General features: G+C 34.8%; 1 protein-coding gene across 1 annotated transcript; it reads right to left on the minus strand.

Moving 5' to 3' along the window:
• Positions 1 to 44: 44 nt before the first annotated feature.
• Positions 45 to 5,850, minus strand: LOC108450833 (pyruvate dehydrogenase E1 component subunit alpha, mitochondrial). Its single transcript, XM_017748606.2, has 8 exons — positions 5,038 to 5,850; positions 4,878 to 4,957; positions 4,309 to 4,386; positions 1,720 to 1,815; positions 1,512 to 1,583; positions 1,366 to 1,419; positions 1,172 to 1,237; positions 45 to 361 (listed from the first exon to the last, which is right to left on the minus strand). The coding sequence occupies exons 1-8, from the start codon at positions 5,729 to 5,731 to the stop codon at positions 317 to 319; spliced, it is 1,185 nt and encodes a 394-aa protein (XP_017604095.2). The 5' UTR covers positions 5,732 to 5,850; the 3' UTR covers positions 45 to 316.
• Positions 5,851 to 23,196: the final 17,346 nt, after the last annotated feature.

Consider the following 23,196-nt stretch of genomic DNA (forward strand, 5'->3'; position numbering starts at 1 on the left):
TAAAAGCTCTTCTCCATTTGAAGAAAAGAATAATCATGCATTGCTTCTCTCAGAAATGCAACCTATTTAATCAAATCATAGGTAATGTAAAACCGTGGGATAAACCACAACATTACACATAACAACTCCGTCCATAATCTATAGAGAGGAACCAAATAAAGTATTCTATACAAATACAAATAGAAGTGCAAAATCAAATTGATAGCCGGGAAATCAGATCACCTTCCCTAGCTGCTTTATTTCTTTTCAGTCTTGCAAGATTGATTGGTGGGCAACGAATTAAAAATTAGTGAACTCACTCCAGAGAAGCCTCAAACTATGGAAGTGTAGCTCTTACTTCTTTCCTATCTGCTCCAAATGACTGCGGATGAAACAAAATGATAACAATAATATTAAATCAGACAGAGACCATTCCAGTGACCTTTGGATCATTCATTCATTTATTGAACAGGTTGAATCAGATTATTCAGTTACAAAATAATATTAAATATGAATATTCATGCATTACTTCTCTCACAAATGCAACCTATTTATTGAACATTTAGTCGCTGAACTTTTTCTTGGTCCATATTAGTCTTGAAACTTAAAAGGTTTTCCCGATTTGTCCCTGAACTTGGATTCGAAATCATGTCACATCATTGCCTAAACTTTTTTTAAAAACTTTTAAAACATTTTATATTTTTCTAATAATTATCTTTGTGCTTTTTCAAGATTTTATATATATTTTAAAAAATTTTCAAGTAATGATCTCAGAGTACCATGTCATCACTTTAATGGAATCTAAGTTCGGGGACCAAATTGGGAATAGTTATCAAGTTCCAGGACTAATGATTCAAGGATCAAATTGCGAAAAATTACAAGTTAAGAGACTAAATGTTGCTTTATTTCTAAATATGTATTTAATTTAATAAATATGGGTACTAAGAAGTTAAAAGTTCAAATTTAATAACTTACAAAAATAGTTTTAATTAAAAATCAATTTTTTATCATTCTTTTCAAATTATTATCAGTTGAATGGACTTGCTAGAAGGATAAGGTTCTTATCTCACGGTAAGCAATCATGTAAGCAAAAATTCAAAATTTACTGACGAATTGAATTAAGAAACCTTAGCGAAGATAATGATAGGCAAATACTGTAAATGTATTTATATCTTAAGCAAATGATTCTGACCTCAACACCCAAACCTTTCGCATACACATTTGTGAAGAGTTCAGAAGGTTCAGGCATTGGACTTTCCTAAAAAGGAAAAAAGAAGAATTTTAGTATCCACAAATAACTAAACAAAACTTCAGTAAACATAAAATACAAATAAACTCATTAAAAAAAAAAAAAACTCAGAATGAAAGCAGCAAAAAATTTCTAACCTTAGCTTGAGCAATTGCATCATCTACCTCTTTTCTCACTTCCTTTTCAACATCCTGAAATATTTTCCATATTTTGATATTTTCACTACCCAAAACAATACATAACAACATTTGAATGCTGATAGTTCCAAAAGTGACTCAAATACCTTCAACTCTTTTTCAGTAGCTAGATCATGAGACAATATCAGCTTCCTGATTCTTTCAATTGGATCACGCTCCTAGAAACATACATCTAGAATGTCAGTTTTGTATTACTTGATTAAATTACAAGAATAAATTGATTAAATTACAAGAATAAATATTTAATATTTAACAAATAAGTCCTCGAGAAAGTAACATGAATTGTGTATCAACCTGTCTAACACCACTAATCTCATCACGTGTTCGATAGGTGCTTCCAGGATCAGACATGGAGTGGCCGTGATACCTGTATGTGTCCATTTCAAGAATCTGCTCACAAGCAACAGGAATAAAAAATATGTCAATTATGCAATGAAATATTGAAAGTAGCATGAAATTTCCGACAGGAAGTAGAAGCAAATAAACATGCCTCATCATTACTAAAAACATCCATGAACTTCAGAATCATATATCTTCGGTATAAAGTAAATTTTTCACAACTTTAAACCTATGTCATTCAGACTCGGGTATGTGTCTGATATGGTTATGTTGAATTTTGAAGTTTTTCTATATATTTTGCGGGCCCCTTGGAGGGTCATATCGTCATAAGTCATCTATTCACAAATAAGCATTGAAAATGGGCATCGCCAATAAGTACTTCAAGAAAAATGAAGAGTTTAAGCAATATAGCTTTAAACACATTTGTGAGTTACAGAAGTAAGGACCTAAAATTCCAGTTGATGATAATTTACAGAATCTTCTTGCTTTAAAATTACAAGTCACTAGCATTTATTTTTCTGAAAAAGAGAAGGGAGAAAGAACTGAAACAATGACTAATTAATACCCAGCCAAAAACCAGGTACAGATGCCCCATTAATTTAGAATAGAGAGACACAGAATAATTTTCCATGGCAAGCACCTAATGTACTTTTCTGTCTAGCAAGCATATTTGAAGTTACTGAGTTATCCTATAAGCATCAATTATTTTTAGGGTACTGCTACTTTTAGCTTTTATATGTGGGAATGAAAAAAAAAATTCCATAACAGTTGTGCCTCAAAATATTCTTTTTTCTTAGACAAACAGGTTGTCCCTGCAACCAACTTTTCATTAGATACAAGCACCAAAGGCGTCTTATCATCCAATCAGTGACTGCCGTACCATAATCTCCTTGTGGCATAATAAAGAAGCTGTTGACAGTAAGCATCTGACATTGGAATGCATGATTCCCATAAAACTTGTGTAACATGACATTGCTACTTATCCTTTCTATAAAAGTTTCCAAGTTAAGCTTGCCATTGACCGCAAATTTAGACCTATTTTTTAGGTGTCATGAAGATTTCTCAAGCAACTTTACAGCCAGGAAAACTTCTCCAGAAAATCTCTGATGTTTGTTCTGGATAAGCACTGCAGAGTTTCAGCTCACCTAAAATGCTATTCATCTAGAGCCAGGTTAAATATAATCAACATGCAGGCAAAAAGATGACTTCTGGCAATTCAGTGCCACAATCGAGATCCATAAGTTAACCAGGCTTCAGAAAATTCCTCTAAGCCTATAAATGGGTGGGATTTGCACATACTAGCCAAAATAGATAAGTTTTGGCTTACTCTTTTGTAGAGATAAACTTCCTAATTTAAGTAGATTAGTTTAACCTTCCAGGTTACAACTCTGACAGCATGTACATCTACAAAGCTCCAATAGCTACAAAACAAAGATTTTTCCTCCTTAATACTACTTATCTGAAAGGCTTCGGATAAAGCACATCATTAATAAGACCAGTGAGAGAAATGGAAAGCAAATAAGAGAAGGTTATTAAGTCCATCCTTATAGATAATCCTAAAAGGAGAAGATAATCTAACTATCAACTTGATCCACTTTTAAAATCTCTCCAAGTATATGCCCAATCCATAGCCAAAAAGTGGTCATATTTCTTTAATTGTAATTTCATCTCATTTTTCTCTCACTTCTCTCAATATGTAAATAACTGAAGGAATTTGCTTGTTTCAGTTTCCATTTTCTCTCTTAGGCTCTCCAAATAACTTAAAACCAAACTTCTGCTTCATTTCCCTTACCTATTCCTCCCTTGAGAAACCAAACATGTTATTATTAAAACAGGACAGTACCATTAGATAGGCACTCATACCCACCCCAGGTTAACAAGTGCTTTGCATAGGTCTATTCTGTTATGTGCTGATATCTTGTATTTTAGCCCTCTTGAAATTCAATATCAAGGAGTGACCTTCCCATCTTAAGGCTTGGTACATGATACAAGCATTCATGTTGCACTATCTGTCAGGACTAAACTATTAGAATGCTGATATCTTGTATTTTAGCACTCTTCCAATCAAGTCTCAATGAGTGCCCCATTTCCCATCTTAAGGCTTGGGATGTGATACAAGCATTCATGTTGCATTACGTAAAGATGAAATTTATTAGCACTCTGAATCTTAGAGACGTTATGTAGGACTGTTGCAAGAAGAAAATAGTTTGAAGTAAGCAAAATTTTCCAAGGAAGAGTTTTACTCCCAGCTTGCTCTTCGTAGGTAATAAACTAAAAGATTGATTGATAGGAAAAGGGTTTCTAAATGAAACATGTGACTTCTCAGTCAAAGTGAGCATATTAACCATAGAGGAACTAAGACTTCTATTATAATGTAAATCATGTAGGAGTAATAGAACTTGCTTGCTACATAGCAGAGAAATTTGATTGTTTAATAGCAGTAAGTGTAAACAAGATAATACAAATTAAACAAATATTAAGATCTTACAAAGGGTAAAGAGTAAAAAAGAAATTCAAAGTCAGGAGCTGGATGAATAAACTTACAATTGGTCCATTCTTCAATGCATGCTCTTTGGCAAACTTGCAAGCTTGCTTCACAGCAAGGGCATCCATGCCATCCACCTATAGGACAAGAAGCTTATGACAACTAGAACTAAAGTGCAATATTACAAAATACATTTATTGTCTATCATCCAGGAAAGGAACTTCAAACATATATTACCTCAAATCTACAAATAAAATATAAAATAAAAAATTACATCATTATAGCTGAAAAAGGTTTTCTCTCAGTAGGTCTACTAGAAAACTCTCTGCTTGCATCAAACCCTGAACTTTAGAAGAAAACAAACTTTTATATTAAGAACCAAATAGAATAACTGTCTAAGCAGTAAAAAGCCCTTGAGATCCCATTTAAGTTCTAATCTAAAAGGATTATCAGAACAAAGCCATACACCTCCGTTTTAAATCAGCATAAGTACTTTCACGTAGCGCAAAATCACAACTATCACAGTTTTTCCGCATACAGTACTATGACATCTACAGTCACATAGTTCAAGAACCAATAAATTGCAACTTAACAAAACCATTGTCTCAACAAACCAACTAATTCTCACCTTCAAACCAGGAACATAATCCCCACGTTTGTAGTACGCTGGACTCTTCGCGGCTCTCCACTCTGCTGTCCCCATACCATCTGTACATTACAATTAAATAAGAAAATCTACCAAAAAACTGAATATCATAAACCAAAAATATTGCATTCCAATTGCTCACAATGATTGTTCTCGCAGACTAGAATTGCAGGCAGATCCCAAAGCGCAGAGATATTCAATGCCTCAAACAACTGCCCTTGATTAGCGGCCCCATCACCGTACAAAGCAAAAGTCACGGTTTCGTCTTTAGAATTCTTTTGCGCAAACGCCAAGCCACATCCTAACGGAACCTGAGCTCCAACAATCCCGTGACCGCCATAAAAATTCGAATCCTTCTTGTAAAAATGCATCGAACCTCCTTTGCCTTTAGAGCAACCAGCCTGGCGTCCCATCAGCTCAGCAAAAACTTCCAGCAGGGTTCCACCGCGACTGACGAACGTGCAGTGGTCGCGGTAGGCAGTTATGATGCAGTCCTTTTTGGTAATGGCGGCTTCCATGCCAACGGCGACGGCTTCTTGCCCGTCGTATAGATGACAGAAACCACGGATAAGCTTAGCCTTGTAGAGTGAATCGGCAGCGATCTCCATCCGACGCATCAGCGCCATGTCTCGGAAAAAGGTAAGGAGCTCCTTCGGATTGGTCTCGACGGAACGTGAGGGAGCTTCGCACTGGTGAGAGGTGAAAGGAACGGATGTCTCGACGGTCAAGGGAGAGTTATCGCCGGAGATCGAGCGTCGGAGGGAAAGAGCCGACGAGAGGGGTTTAAGAAGACTGGATGAGCGAGAAGCAGAAGCGGCGAGGTGTGATAGAGCCATCTCGACCGTCGGATTAGGAGACGTAGGTTGGTCCAAACTAAGGATGCGAGTGGTATTTAAGGAATACAGAGAGAGCAAAGAAGATGAAGGCTATAAAATAAAGGAAGAAAATTGTTCTTTCAATTATACTTATGTAACTATTATGGTCTTATTCTTCTATCAGTCCTTCTACTCTTTGCATATTTAAAATTTAGTCTTCTTACCTAGGATAATATGGTTCAATTCTGTCGGTTTTTTAATTTCTTAACTATTCATCATAATCCGGTTCGACTGAATTCAGTTGTCGATTTTTTATTAATTTTTATTTTGAATTTTCAGATTGATTTTAATAAAATATGTTTTGTTTTATAATTTTTAATATTATTTGATAAAATTTCAGACTCTTTTTCATAAATATTTTTAAAAATAATACTTTTTCAAAAACTTTTAAATTATTTTCATTATTTTAAATATAAAATATTTTTATATCATAAAAACTAAAAATTAATTATATATTAAATAAAAATGAAAGTTGATTTGGTTGAATTTGATTTGATATCAGATAACTATAGAAACAATTTGATTTCGGTTTTTCTTGCTCAACATTAATAACAATGTTAATTGATTTTTACTAAATTTCAATTATTTATATTTATAAGTCCTTAATTGCATTAATGAGTTAACTTGAGGTTAATTTAATTAGATATTATTATTAAAATATCATTGATTGTAAGATAATTCGTATTTTAATATATTTATTTTGGACTAATTATCGAATAAAATATTATTAAATTTGAATTTTTCTTAGTGATGAAGTTGGTGTGTTGAATTTAAACTCTTATAAAAATGGGTTACACTAGAACAAAAAACAAAGAAGAGCGCTTGATTGAAGGATTAAAAATTCAAAAAGTAGCTGGATAAATATTAAAGAATTTTTATATTGTTATAACTCGTAATTAGTTTAAATTTAATTTTTAATTTAAATTTAATTTAAATTTTAAATTATTTAGTGATAATATTTAAAATTATTTATTAATAATATTTAAAATTATTTATTCATAATATTTAAGAAAAATCTAGTTAAATTTTAGTTCTAAAAGTATATATAAATAATTAGTCACTACAACCAAACACTACAACCAAAAACAGACTTTAACTTTCTCATTTAATAAATTCTCTCCCTTTTTCCCTCCTGCGTGTTTGCGATTGCTGTTTTATTATTTTTTCTGTTTTTATGTCAACTTTTTGGTTTAATTTCTTCCAAGGTCTTGTTCCTTCTCACTTTCCACGATTTCAAGAGAAAATCTATTTCAATAATCGATTTAAGATTGAAGTACACTGAGGCTAAGGCTAAGCTTAAAATATTTTATTTACAAATTTACTTTATTTGCTTAAATTTATTTTTTTGCTATTTTGAATCTATTTTTATTTTATTTTATTACACTTTGTATTCTCTTATTATCTTAATCAATTTAAACTCCTCATTTTTATTTCTCTTTTTTTTAGCACTATTAACCGTTACTGCGATAGCAAATCTGGTCACAAAAAAGGCAAAAATTAGATAATCAGTCTCTATAGATTCGACCCTATTCGCTTATTATATTTGTCATAGGAATTTATTTTTGGTCACGTCCCGTAAGTTAGACAAGATGTTTCGAATCCTCAAAAATTAGCTTGCTCATTATTTGATCATTAATTAAATCTCATGTATTTTCCTTTTAAAAAGGATGTTCGGTTATCCAAATTTAAGGAGAAAGTCAAACCCCATAAGTTAGGACACGACTTCTTGAATCTCCAAATATGAAACATTGCCTTAATTTTAAAAATTTCCTTTCTCGAGTAATAACAAATTAAAACAATGCATATTTATCTTATTTGGGTATAGTACAACAATGAATAAATATATTTAAACACGGTTCGTAACATGGTTATAATGAAATGGTATTATATTAAAATGGAACGAAAATGTACGAAAAATAAGAAATGTTGTGTTAGTGAATGATAATAATACAAAGATAATAATAAAACCAATTCGTAATAAACATAACGGCGATAATCATTTAATATTTACTACTCTAATACTAATATAAATAATCAAAGAAAAATAAATAATGACAATACTACTACTACTACTAATAATAATAGTAGCAAGGGCAACAAAATGTGCAAATAAAAGAAAATGAGTAATAAAATAATCAATCAATCCATAATTACTATTCTAATTCTAATATAAATAATCAAAATACAATAAATAATAATAATAATGAGAAGAAGAAGAACAATAATGATAAAATAAGAACCAAACGTATAAATAAAAGACACGTAAATGACATAAATTCTAAGTGTTAATATAAGTGAGAGATTAAATTGAAATTTGAACTAAAATTAAGCCATAAATCGTAACATAATTAAAGAAATAGGGAATAAAGGACTAAGTTAAAGGTCCAAGAAAATCTAATGTCTAAATTAAAAAATTTGATAAAAAGGGGTTAAATGAAAATGTGGAGCAAAAGCTCAAGGATCTCGAGGACAATTAGTCCAAAACATTACACGTGTCACTCCCAGAGGGGTCAATGATATAAGGACTAAATTAAAAATGAATTAAAATTAAAAGGTACAATCTAAAAAAGGAAAAAAGCGAAATTAGGACTGAATTAAAAAAAAAGGTCCAAAAGTAGAAGGACTAGGAGTGAAAATATCCCATTACCGCGAAAACACGCGGATCCTAGGATCAGGTGGGGTCAGATATTTGAATTGTGTCAAAACGACGTCGTTTTGGTGTCTGAAAATTAAGCCCAAAACGACGTCGTTTTGGTGTCTGAAAATTAAGCCCAAAATGACGTCATATAGGACCCTATATAAAAGCAAAAAATCAGACCAAAAAATCATTTTAAACCTTGTTTTTTTAATAAAAAAAAACTCTTCTTTTGATTTTTTTCTCTCAAAACCTTCTCCCCTTCAGGCCACAAGGCCGTCGGTGGCCCGAAAAAAACAAAATCCTCCATTTTTCTTGTTTCTTTGCGTAGAACTTTGATTTGGAGTTGAAACTACCAAAAACTAAAGTCAAAGCCCCAAAAAAAGAAGAAACTCTTCGACTCCCAACGCCCTCCGTTGCGGCCTCAGCCAAATCCCCAAGGATTTGACAGCCTCTAAAATCGGAAGAGACACCGAAGGCGGCACGAAGACGAAAAGTCAGGTAACCCTTTTTTTTTACTTATTATTTTTTTATTTGCTTCGGAAATAAAAATCAAAAAATAATATGCTACCTTTTGAAACTTGATGTTTTTTTTTTGTATTTTTCCGTGTAAAAAAAATTACATCCTGAATTTGGCCTTTATAGCCGATTTACATATTTTCTTTTTATTATATCTACTGTTCATTTACTACTGTTCATTTGTTTCTTATCTTTTCATTCTTTCTATTTTTTCAAGGGTGGTGGAGTCAACGACGAAGAGAGAAGCAGGCCCTTGCCATTTCGGTGCAATGGCGGCCAAGGCGTGTCAGGCTTTGGGGCGTGCGTGCTGACATGGATAAGGGCAACAATACAAGGACTTTAGGGGTTTTTTATTTTATTGAAAAGATGTTTAAGTTATTGGGCTTTAAGGTCTCTTCATTTAGGCCATATTGTAAATAGACTTGGATTGTAGATTTTGTTATTATATTTTTAGTTTTTTTGGTTTGGTTTATTTTTATTATTTGGCCCCGGGATAAATTGGCTTATTACAGCTGCCCCTCTTTTCTCGTTGACGTGCAATGAGAATAGAGCAAAGACCTTAAAAAGGGTCAATTTTGCTTGGCCTTGCCGAATCTCGACTTATTTGGTGTTTCTCTTTTCCAAGTAACATCATTCTAACCTACCGCAACTTCAGAGGTATAGGATTTGTTGCATCTACCTACTCCACTACAACTTTTGAAAGATAAGATTAGTAACTTCAATCGGTTCTACTGCAACTTTAGGGAGATAATATTCATTTTAATTTGCTCCACTGCAACTTTAGGGAGATAAGATTTGTAACTTCAATCTGCTCCATTATAACTTCAGGGAGGTAAGATTTGTAACTTCAATCTGCTCCTTTGCAACTTCAGGGAGATAAAATTCGCCATGCTAGATTTAGTCTGACCTACTGCAACTTCAGAGGTATAGGATTTAGTTTTAATCTACTCCGCTGCAACTTCAGGGGGATAAGATTTGTAACTTGTAGTTTTAATCTGTTCCACTACAACTTCAGGGAAATAAGGTTTGCTATCTTCATTCTGCTCCACTACAACTTCAGGGAGATAAGGTTTGTAACTTGTAGCTTTAATCTGTTCCACTACACTTCAGGGAAATAAGATTTGCTATCTTCAATCTGCTCCACTGCAACTTCAGGGAGATGAGATTTGTAATTCCAATCTGCTCCACTACAACTTCAGTGAGATAAGATTTGTAACTTCAATCTGTTCTACTGCAACTTCAGAGAGATAAGATTTGCTATCTTCAATCTGCTCTACTGCAACTTCAGAGAGATAGAATTGTAACTTTAATTTGCTCTACTGCAACTTCAGAGAGATAAAATTTGCTATCTTCAATCTACTCCATTGCAACTTTAGGGAGATAAGACTCGCCACGATGACTTCAATCCGTCCCATTACAACTTCAGGGGTATAGGATTTGTTATTTCACTGATCTGTTACACCTTTCTATAGGGAACATGACCTGTAAAATCCATTTGGGCCTATATTTATTCCAAGCGATTAGGATGTTATGATTAGAACGAATCAAATACTCCTAACTAGATATGTATGAATGATATTTGCATGAATGCAAAATGTCATTTTTTTAAGAATGATCCGCTTTTAATGCTCAAGTTGACATTGCTCGCTGCTCATCAAGGTTCTATCACTGAGGAATTACCTTGTCTTCTTATTCAGTTGGTATCTTTGACAGAAAACCCGATGAAATAATCACAATTTAAACTATTCATTCCCAAACCTTTCCAACTCTTAGATTTGGTTAGTTTTGACTAGTGGTCCTGTTTCAAGTCCTTGTACTATTTAGAAAACTTTTAGAACAATATGCAAGAAATCCTTTTATTTGAATATTATTAGTCCATTGATCGTTATTTCAATGAAAAATGCATGAAAAAGATTGTAACAATGGACAAGGTTCAAATTTATTGGGAGCAAAGTTCGAAATGAATAGATTAATCAAAATAGCAAACGTTGCTAAAATACAAAATGAATAAGATGAAACTAGGTGCCTCAGATATCGTAGCATGAGTTTCTCCGCATTAACTTCTCGAGGACCTTTTTGAGCCTGATATGTGTTTAGGAGATCTAGAGTACTTCGTTGATGCCTCAAGATGTAACGTTCTTAATTCTGAGAAGACCCGACCATCACATGTTCAATCTTCAATCCGAATTTGAGCTGTCCTTTTCTGGGTTTTCAACTCAAAACTCCTTTAGTCTTAATGTGCCCCTTGTGAGTTTTCGCCTTGGCCTCTCCCTTTTTTTTAGGTGAAGTATTTGTTGACTGAATCTGAATTCACATGATTAGGTAGGCTTTTACTATCCATCTCGGTCAAAATCAATGCTCCTCCAGAAAATGCCTTCTTTACCACATAAGGTCCTTCCCAGTTTGGCATCCACTTTCCTTTAAAGTCCTTTTGTATGGGAAAGATCTTTTTTAATACCAAGTCCCCCTCATGGAATTCTATAGGGCAAATCTTTTTGTCATAAGCTCATATCATTCTTTTTTTTATACATCTGACCATGACGGATAACTTTCAACCTCTTCTCTTTAATCAAGTTCAGCTGATCATATCGGGATTGGATCCATTCTGCTTCATCTAACTTCAATGCTGACAAAACTCGGATAGAAGGAATCTCAACTTCAATAGGCAAAACCGTTTCCATTCCATTAACCAATGAGAAAGGTGTTACCCTAGTGGAGGTCCTGAAAGATTTTCGATAAGCATAGAAGGCAAATGGTAACTTCTCATGCTAATCTTTATAAGTCTCAGTCATTTTCCCCACGATCTTCTTAATGTTCTTATTGGCTGCCTCTACCGCACCATTTATTTTTGGGCGATATGGTGACGAGTTGTGGTGTTTGATCTTGAATTGACTACAGACCTCCGCTATCGTATTGTTGTTCAAGTTCAGTATATTGTTAGATATGATCTTTTCTGACATTCCAGACTGACATATGAACCCTTTCTTCAAGAATTTGCTGATTGTCGACTTCGTGACATTGGCGTAAGAAGTGGCCTCTACCCACTTTGTGAAGTAATCAATGACCATAAAGATGAATCTATACCCATTGGAAGCTTTTAGCAAGACCGCCTAATGACATCCATGCCCCATGTAACACCCCTTACCTGTATTCGACGCCGGGATAGGGTTCGAGGCGTTACCGGACTTAAACATAAATATTCATACAAAATCGAGCCATAAAATTTCATTCAATTTAAAATAAATCAAACACATGTACATTGTCTCTTTTATGGACCTATGAATTCCAAAAACATGCATTGGGATTAGTTCCAGACCAAACCGAAAACTTTAAAAAACTTTGGAAAATTTTTCTTTAATATAGAGCCATACGCCCATGTGAGACAAGAGACACGCCCGTGTGCTCTCGACACGCTCTTGTCTTTAGGCCGTGTAACTCTCTGATTATGACGTCAGCACCAAAATAAGGTCACACGGCTGTATCACACGCCCGTGTGTCCAGACCGTGTGGTGAATTAAAAATAAATGAATTTTTCATAAAAATGGTGCAGACTTCACACGTCCATATGGGTAGGCCGTGTCCTTCACACGGCCAAGACACACGCCCGTGTCTTAGCCTGTGTGTTTACTACTAGGCATATTGACTTGCAAAAATAAGGTATAAGGGACACACGGCCAGACAATATGCCTATGATACACAGCCTAAATACATGCCTGTGTGTCTACCCGTATGGACAATTTAGAGGCTATCTACCAAGCCAATTGCTACCCTCAAGCACTCATTTACTCAAACATGTTTCATAGCATGCAATATAACCTATTTAAACACTCAAATATTCAATATCATGGCACTAACATGTCTTCTTAGAATCATTTTATTTCATATTCAATTAGCCATACCTTTTTAAAAGTATTCCACACCAATAAGATTTGTCATTTTAATTCCAAGTTATAAACTCTTTACTATGATCATCTCAAGTCATTAAGTCATCCTTTATCTTCAAACATTTAATTCACATCTCATCATATATTCATCAAACAATCACAAAGCGCATCATCAAGGCATTAGCACATGCATGCATGAACAATTAGATGTTACAACCCAGTAATCAAATATAAGCCACATTTTATGGCTATTACAAAATGAATCATCAACACTATAGGCCTTAACATTTTGGCCAAAATAGCATGACATATATCACAAAATAACAAAGTCCCTTATACATGCCATACTAAAAAATATTAAAATCACTATACCTAAATGTTCCTTTGATAGTGTGATCTAATACTCCGACAGCTTCCAATCCCCGAGCTAGCTTGGCAGGACTACACGGGATGAAAAGGAAATGGGGGTAAGCATTAGAGTTTAGTAAGTCCATATGCAAATAATATGCAATGTAAGCAAACAAATATCATACAATAACATAATAAACATCATTATAAACCTAAACATAAGTTTGCAAATCATTCGAAACTTTTGCCTTACTTATTACCTATATACCTCTTTACCATGAAACATCATATATCAAGGCATTACTCATGAGTTTAGTGAACATACCAGTACCATCTTGTAGAATAACTCATAATCATACCTTCTTTAACATGCCCCTTTTTGGGACCTTTACCACATTATCCATTTTATTACTCGTTGAACACTCAGAATAATATTGGATACATGGAAAACTTGCACATAAGTGTCACATATACATACATAGCCAAAGCTACCTCATAACATGTAACGCTCGTAATAGAGCTACTCACGGGCCTGCTCACACAAGCTGTCAGTCTGAGCGTAACTACACGGGCTGCTCACACAAGCTGTCAGGTATCCGACACACTCAAGATTACTTAGCCACCGGTGGGACGCCCAAGACCAGTACCTGGAACCAAATTACATGAATCACATATATTACGAACTAAGACCATACTCAATGAGTTCGGATCACATTGTCCCTAGTGACATGTCACTTGTATCCTAAACTATTCCTAAGGTTCAAATGGGATTTTCCTCACTTGCACATGGCATCCTTATCGTACTTGCTCGTGATGTCGTGGATAACAAACATAACATCATTTATATTTTCATAACATCCATTAGGCATAACATACATAATAGAAATAAATTATTTATCACATAATATCAAATCATTTGAAATATGCAACAATACCACATTATTTACACATATACTTACCTCGGTACAAAATGATGAGAAATGAGCCTATTCGTCGTAAACTTTATTCTTTTCCCGGTCCCGAATCACGTTTTTCTTGATCTATAATGCCAAATTTAAATTGTTTAATATTCACATTGTTAAAATCAATCCATAATTCATACTTTAGTAAAATTTACCTTTTTACCCCTAACTTTTCACTTATCTACATTTTAGTCCCTAGGCTCGTAAAACGAAATGCATGTATTTTCTTTGTTACCCAAGTCTAGCCGAATTTTCCTTGTACTCATAACAACCCATATTTTTCATCACAATCATATTTTTATCACTTATTTTACACCGTTTACAAAATAGTCATTTTTAGTTGTTTTTATGAAAAATCACTTTGTGAAAGATGTTTATCTTACACCAAACTTTGATATTCCTCCATTAAACATCAAAATACATGTATGTCATACATGGATAATTTTTTTAACATAAACCCTACTTCAAAATAAGGGTAGAAATAGGTAAATCAAGTTACGAGGACTTCAAAATTGTAAAGAACATTAAAAACGGACTAGGGAACACTTACTATTGAGCTTGAAAATGTCAAAAACCTTAGCTATGGAGTGCTTAGAATTTTTGGTAGCCACCTAAAGAAGAAGAGAAAATTTTGCTTTGAATTTTCCCTTTTTATTCTTTTAGTTACCAAATGACTAAAATGCCCTTAAGGCCTTTCTTTCAAATTTTTCCTATGCATGTCAATTTTTGTCCAAAATTATAGAAATTGGTCAAATTGCTAATTAGGACCTTCTAATGTATAATCTAAAGCAATTTCATGCTAAAAGCTTCTAGAACACAAGTTTTATTTCTTATTCAATTTAGTCCCTAAAGTTCAATTGGACATTTTATGCATAGAATTTCTTCATGAAATTTTCACGCAAGCATGCATACATATCATGGATCTCATAATAATCATAAAATAATTATTTCTATCTCAGATTTGTGGTCTCGAATCCACTGTTCTGACTAGCCCCTAATTTAGGATGTTACAACTCTCCCCCCTTTAGAGATTTTCGTCCCCGAAAATCTTACTAGTAAAAAGGTTTGGGTATTGTTTCTTCATAGCCTCCTCGGGATCCCATGTAGCTTCTTTAAATCCATTCTATGCCATTAAACCTTCACAAGAGCAATACTTTCGTTTCTCAATTGTTTGACTTCTCGAGCCAAAATCTTAACCGGTTCCTCACCTTAAGTCATATCCGGTCGAATTTCAACCTCTGTCGATGCAATCACATATGAAAGATCAAATCGATGATGACACAACATAGATACGTGAAACACATTATGACTCTTTTCTAACTCTAATGGCAAAGGCAATCGATAAGCAACAGGCCCTCCTCTTTCGGTGATCTCGTAAGGTCCTATGAAACAAGGACTCAACTTGCCTTTTCTACTAAATATCAAAACCTTTTTCTAGGGAGATACTTTCAAGAATACTTTATCACCCACTTGATACTCAATTTCTTTTCTTTTCAAATCCACATACGATTTTTGTCTATCCGATGCCGCATTCAGACAATTATGAATTACCTTCAACTTTTCTTCGGTTTCCTTAACCAAATCAACTCCATGAATCTTATTCTCCTTAAGTTCAATCCAATATAAAGGTGTACAACATTTATGTCCATACAACTCCTCGTAAAGTGCTATTTTCAAGCTCGACTAATAACTATTATTGTAGGCAAATTCGACCAAGGGTAGATAATTTTCCTAACTATCTTGTAATTCAAGAACACAGCATCTGAGCATATCTTTAAGTGTCTAAATTACCCTATCAGATTGCCCATCGATTTATGGGTGAAAAGCGGTACTAAAGTTCAGTTTCGTGCCCAAAACCTCTTGTAATTTTTTCCAAAATCGTGATGTGAACCTCATATCTCTATCAGAAATTATTGACAAAAGTACTCCGTGAATCTTACAATTTTAGAAACATACAATTCTGCCAACTTATCAAGTGAATAATCAGTGCGTACCGGTATAAAATGAGTCGATTTAGTCAACCTGTCAACTATAACCCAAACAACATCTTTCTTTCTTGGTGTCAATGGTAAACCTGTCACAAAATCCACAGTAATTCAGTCTCATTTCCATTCGGTAACCAAAATAGGCTAAAGTAAACCTGAAGGTACCTGGAGTTCGGCTTTTACTTGCTAACAAATCATACACCTTGATACAAACTCAGATATATCTCTTTTCATACCGTTCCACCAATACATTTTCTTTAAGTCGTTGAACATTTTTGTGCTACCCGGTTGAACGGACATACATCCGTTATGAGCCTCATGCAAAATATTTCGAATAAACATGGTATTCTTCGGAAGACAAATTCTACCACTGAACCTCAAATAACCATCAGAGTCTCTTTGAAAATCTGGTTCACTGTGACTCATGCAAAATTCTCTTTGCTTGTAATTCTTTATCAACTTTCTAAGCATCAAAAATCTGTTGGAGAAAAGTCAGTTTAGCGCTCAACTCTGCTAGAATTGCACCATCATTGGACAAGGTCAGTCGTGTGTTCATATCTCAAAGCAAATAAAGACTTCCTGCTCAGGGCATCGGCGACCACATTTGCTTTACCAAGGTGATAATCAATTACAAGCTCATAGCCTTTTAACAATTCAAGCCATCTTCATTGCCTCAAATTTAAGTCCTTTTGAGACATCAGATACTTAAGACTTTTATGGTCTGTATAGACATGACATTTCTCCCCAAAATGTCACTAAATCTTTTAAGAAAATACTATGGCGGCTAATTCTAGATCATACGTCAGATAGTTTTTCTCATGAGCCTTCAATTGCCAAGAAGCATAAGCTACTACTTTGCCTTCCTACATAAGCACACAACCCAGTCCATTCAAAGATGCATCACTGTAAATTACAAATTTTTTCTCTGATTCCGGCTATTCTAACTCTACTGCCTCAGTCAATAACATTTTTAATTTCTCAAATCTTTGCTGACACTTTTTTTGGCCACTCAAACTTGACATCATTTTGGAGTAATCTCGCTATAGGAGTAACTATCCTAGAGAATCGCTTCACAAACTGTCTGTAATAACTAGGCAGACCCAAAAAGCTCCTAACTTCAGTTACATTCCTTGGCGACTTCCATTCAACGATAGCAGAAATCTTACTAGGATCAACTCGAATACCATCACATGAAACAATGTGGCCTAAGAATCTGACCTCTCGAAGCTAAAACTCACTTTTACTGAACTTAGCATACAACTTCTTGTCTCTCAAAGTCTGCAATATAGTTCTCAAGTGTTCGACATACTCTGTCTCATATCTAGAATAAATTAGAATATCATCAATGAACACCACAACAAACTTGTCCAAATATGGCCGAAATATTCAGTTCATTAAATCCATAAACATAGCAGGAGTATTCGTTAACCCAAATGGGTAACAAAAAATTCGTAGTGGCAATACCTCATTCTAAAAGCAGTCTTAGGCACATCCGACTTTTTAACTCGTAACTGGTAGTAACCGGACCTCAAATCAATCTTAAAGAACCATGTCGCTCCTTTCAACTGATTGAACAGGTCATCAATCCTTGGTAGGGGGTTTTTAATTGTCACCTTATTAAGCTGTCAGTAGTCAATGTATAATCTCATGGAACCATCCTTCTCTTTCACGAATAATACGGAAGCACCCCACGGTGAAAAGCTTGGTCTCGCAAAACCTTTGTCAGCCAACTCCTGTAATTGTAACTTCAATTCTTTTAGCTCAATCGAGGCCATCCTATACGGAGCAATAGAAATAGGTGCTGTCCTTGGCATTAGTTCAATACCAAATTCAACTTCTCTAATTGGAGGCAAACCTGACAATTCCTTCGGAAATACATCCGTGTACTTAATTCTTTCGGAAATACATCCGCGTACTTACATACAACTGGCACTAATTCAATTTTCAATTCAGATTCCTTTGTATTTAATATATATACTAAATAGGCTTCATACCCTTTCTTATACATTTTTGAGCTAACATAGAGGAAATTACAATTGGCGACCCATTTGACTCATCTGGTTCAACCTGAAGAATTTCACCATTTTCGCATTTCAATTCAATAACTTTCCATCTACAATTCACTATAGCATCATGAAGTGTCAACCAATCCATACCCAATATGACATCAAATTCATCAAGCGACAAAAACATTAAGTCGGCCGAAAAACAATAACCTCTAATCACCAAAGGGCATTTCTTACATACTTTATCAACTATCACATGCTTTCCTAATGGGTTTGACACCTTAATCATAAATTCTGTAGACTCAATAGGTATATTCATGCTAGATATCAATTTCATAGACACATAAGAATGATTAGAGCCAGGGTCTATCAAAGCAATAACAGTAGTTTCAAAGAGAGAAAAGTTCCAGTGATCACATCGGGAGAAGATGCGTTTTCACACGTGCGTATGGCATAGGCTATAGTCGAAGCTTTAGCTTCAGACCTCACTGCTGTGTCTCTTATCACATTCGCTACCGGACCTATTCCCAGTATTTCTCGGGGGTCTTCCCTTAGGAGCTATGCCACTCGGTCTTGAACTCTAAAATCTTTCTTTCTCCATCATCTCGGGACAATCTTTAATGAAGTGGTTTAGATAACCACATTTGAAACAAGATCCATCACTCACTCTACAAGTACCCAAATGACGTCTACCATGTTGCTAGTACTCGGGTTTGAAAGGTTTAGCATTACCCACACTAGCCATAGATGTAGCCTGGGATCTAAAGCCCGAATTATGCTTTCTATAGTTCTCGTGCGAATGCCCAGCTGACATATGTGGACGAGAGTACATCTCTCTAGATTTTTTAGATTGGGATGGAAATGACTCACTAGTATGCCACTTTCTTGTGTCTCTAGCCTCAAACTCTGCTTTCCTCTTTTCTTTAATTAGTTCTTCGGCTTTACAAGCCCGTTCAACAAGTACTACAAATTCTTTTAACTCAAAAATGCCTACTAACGTCTTGATGTCCTCATTAAGTCCATCTTCAAATCTTCTGCACATTTTAGCCTCGGAAGATACACACTCCCGAGCATATTTGTTGAGTATGACGAATTCCCTCTCATATTTAGTTACTGTCCTACGACCCTGTTTCTAATCCAGAAATTCCTTACGCTTCTGATTGATAAACCGTTCGCTAATGTACTTTTTTCAGAATTCCTCTTGAAGAATTTTCAAGTAACCCTCTCTGGAGGTACCACAGATACCAGCATTCTCAACCAGTGATAGGCTGCATCCCTTAATAAAGATATAGTGCATTTTAAGCATTCCTCGGGTGTACAGGACAATTCATCAAATACCCGTAGCGAATTTTCTAACCAAAACTCTGCTTTTTCAGAGTCATCATCAGTATTTGCCCTAAACTCCTCAGCACCTTGCTTTCGAATTTATCGACTTGTGTTCTAGAAAATCTCATAAAATCTATACCTTGAGGTATCACAGGTGCAGGTTGAGGATTTGGAGGAGGTGGGGGAGGTTGAGCATTCGAGTTCTTTCGAACGAACTCTATGTACCAGGCATTCATCATGTGGAGAAAGGCTTCTCTGCCTCCTTCTCCTCTACAAACAGTCTCAGGTCTACTATCGGATGACACTGTTCCTTTTGTGGGAGTAGGTTCGTTACTTTCTACATCATCTGCCACTGCTCTATCGGAATCCATTTGCTATATAAAAACATATTTTAAAATCTTCAGGAGTTGTCACACTATCATAATATATGTATTGTAGCTAGACTCAAACACACGCTACGTAGTCTGAGAACTGACTAAACCGTAGCTCTGATACCACTAAATGTAACACCCTTACCTGTATCCGACGCCAGGAAAGGGTTCGAGGAGTTATCGGACTTAAACATAAACATTCTTACAAAATCGAGACATAAAATTTCATTCAATTTAACATGAATCAAACACATGTACATTATCCCTTTTATGGACCTACGAAGTCCAAAAACATGCATTGGGATTAGTTCCAGACCAAACCGGAAACTTTAGAAAAGTTTGAAAAATTTTTCTTTAATACAGAGCCACACGCCCGTGTGAGACATGGGACACACCCGTGTGCTCTCGATACGCCATTGTCTTCCGGCCGTGTAACTCTCTGACTATGACGTCAGCACCAAAATAATGTCACATGCCTGTATCACATGCTCATGTGTCTAGACCGTGTGGTGAATTAAAAAAAAAATGAATTTTTCATAAAAATGGTGCAGACTTCACACGGCTAGAGTACACGCCCATATGAGTAGGCCGTGTCCCTCACATGGCCAAGACACACGCCCGTGTCTTAGCTCGTGTGTTTACTATTGGGCATACTGACTTGGAAAAAAAGGTACAGGGGACACAAGGCCAGACAACACACTCATGGGGCAGGTCGTGTGTCACACACGGCCTAGACACATCCCCGTATGTCTACTCGTATGGACAATTTAGAGGCTATCTACCAAGCCAATTGCCACCCTTAAGCACTCATTTACTCAAACATGTTTCATAGCATGCAACATAACCTATTTAAACACTCAAATATTCAATATCATGGCACTATCATGTCCTCTTAGAATCATTTTATTTCACATTCAATTAGCCATACCTTTTTAGAAGTATTCCATACCAATTTCATGCATAAACAAGATTTGTCATTTTAATTCCAAGTTATAAACTATTTACTATGATCATCTCAAGTCATTAAGTCATCCCTTATCTTCAAACATTTAATTCACATCTCATCTTATATCCATCAAACAATTACATAGTACATCATCAAGGCATTAGCACATGTATGTATGAACAATTAGATGTTACAACCCAGTAATAAAAAATAAGCCATATTACATGCCTATTACAAAATGAATCATCAATTTCGAAAAAATAGCATGACACATATCACAAATTAACCAAGTCCCCTATACATGCCATACTAAAAAATATTAAAATCACTATACCCAAATGTTCCTTTGATAGTGTGATCGAATACTCCAACAACTTCCGATCCCCTAGCTAGCTTGGCGGGACTACACGAGATGGAGAGGAAATGGGGTAAACATTAAAGCTTAGTAAGTTTATATGCAAATAATATGCAATGTAAGCAAACAAATATCATGCAATAACATAATAAACATAATTATAAACCTAAACATAAGTTTTTTCATCATTTGAAAATTTTGCCTTACTTATTACCTATATACCTCTTTATCATGAAACATCATATATCAAGGCATTACTCATGAGTTTAGTGTACATACCTGTACCATCTCGTAGAATAACTCATAATCTGCCTTTTTTAACATGCCCCTTTTTGGGACTTTCACCACATCATCCATTGGATTACCCTTGAACACTCGGAATAATATTGGATACGCGAAAACTTAAACATAAGTGCCACACATACATATATAGCCAAAGTTACCTCATAACATGTAACGCTCATAATAGAGTTACTCACGGGCCTGCTCACATAAGCTGTAGGTCTGAGCGTAACTACACGGGCTACTCATACAAGCTGTCAGGTATTCGACACACTCAGGACTACCTAGCCACCGGTGGGATGCCCAAGACTAGCACCCGAACCAAATTACATGAATCACATATATCACGAACTCAGACCATACTCAATGAGTTCGGATCACATTGTCCCTAGTGACATGTCACTTGTATCCTAAACTATTCCTAAGGTTCAAACGAGATTTTCCTCACTTGCACATGGCATCCTTATCGTACTTGCCTGTGATGTCGTGAATAACAATCATAATATCATTTATACTTTGATAACACCCATTAAGCGTAACATACATAATAGAAATCAATTATTTATCACATAATATCAAATCATTAGAAATATGCAACAATACCACATTATTTACACATGTACTTACATCGGTACAAAATCATAAGAAATGAGCCTATTCGTCGTAAACTTTATGCTTTCCCTGGTCAAGACCCAAATCACATTTTTCTTGATTTATAATGACAAATTTAAATTTTTTTAATATTCACATTGTTCAAATCAACCCATAATTCACACTCTAGTAAAATTGACCTTTTTACGCCTAACTTTTTACTTATTTACATTTTAGTCCCTAGGCTCGTAAAATGAAATGCATGCATTTTTTTTGTTACCCAAGCCTAGCTGAATTTTTCTTGTACTCATAACAGCCCATATTTTTCATCAAAATCATATTTTTTTTAAGATGTTTATCTTACACCAAACTTTCATATTCCTCTATTAAACATCAAAATACATGTATGTCATACATGGGTAAATTTTTAAACATAAACCCTACTTCAAAATAAGGGTAGAAATAGGTAAATCAAGCTAGAAGGACTTCAAAAATGTAAAGAACATTAAAAACAGGCTAAGGAACACTTACTATTGAGCTTGAAAATGTCAAAAACCCTAGCTATGGAGTGCTTAGAATTTTCGACAGCCACATGAAGAAGATGAGAAAATTTTGCTTTGATTTTTCCCTTTTTATTCTTTTAATTACCAAATGACTAAAATGCCCTTAAAGCCTTTCTTTCAAATTTTTCCTCTGCATGTCTATTTTTGTCCAAAATTATAGAAATTTGTCAAATTGCTAATTAGGACCTTCTAATTTATAATCTAAAGAAATTTCATACTAAAAGCTTCTAGAACACAAGTTTTGCTTCTTATTCAATTTAGTCCCTAAAGTTCAATTGGACATTTTATGCATAGAATTTCCTCATGAAATTTTCACGCAAGCATGCATATATATCATAGACCTCATAATAACCATAAAATAATTATTTCTATCTCGAATTTGTGGTCTCAAAACCACTGTTTCGACTAGCCCCTAATTTAGGATGTTACACCCCACATGGAGAAAGACCATGGAGAAGTCATAACATGAAAATGTGAATAAGGCATATGAATTTTGTCTCCATAAATTTGGAACTTATGAAATCTGTTGGCATAATTGATACAATCCCCTTCCATGGTGGACCAATAATACCCGAATCTTATAATTCGTCTGGCCATTGTAAAACCATTAGCATGCATTCCTTAAACGTCCTCATGGACTTCTTCCAAAATCT

This window comes from Gossypium arboreum, chromosome 5, assembly GCF_025698485.1.
Source record: "Gossypium arboreum isolate Shixiya-1 chromosome 5, ASM2569848v2, whole genome shotgun sequence".
NCBI lineage: Eukaryota > Viridiplantae > Streptophyta > Magnoliopsida > Malvales > Malvaceae > Gossypium > Gossypium arboreum.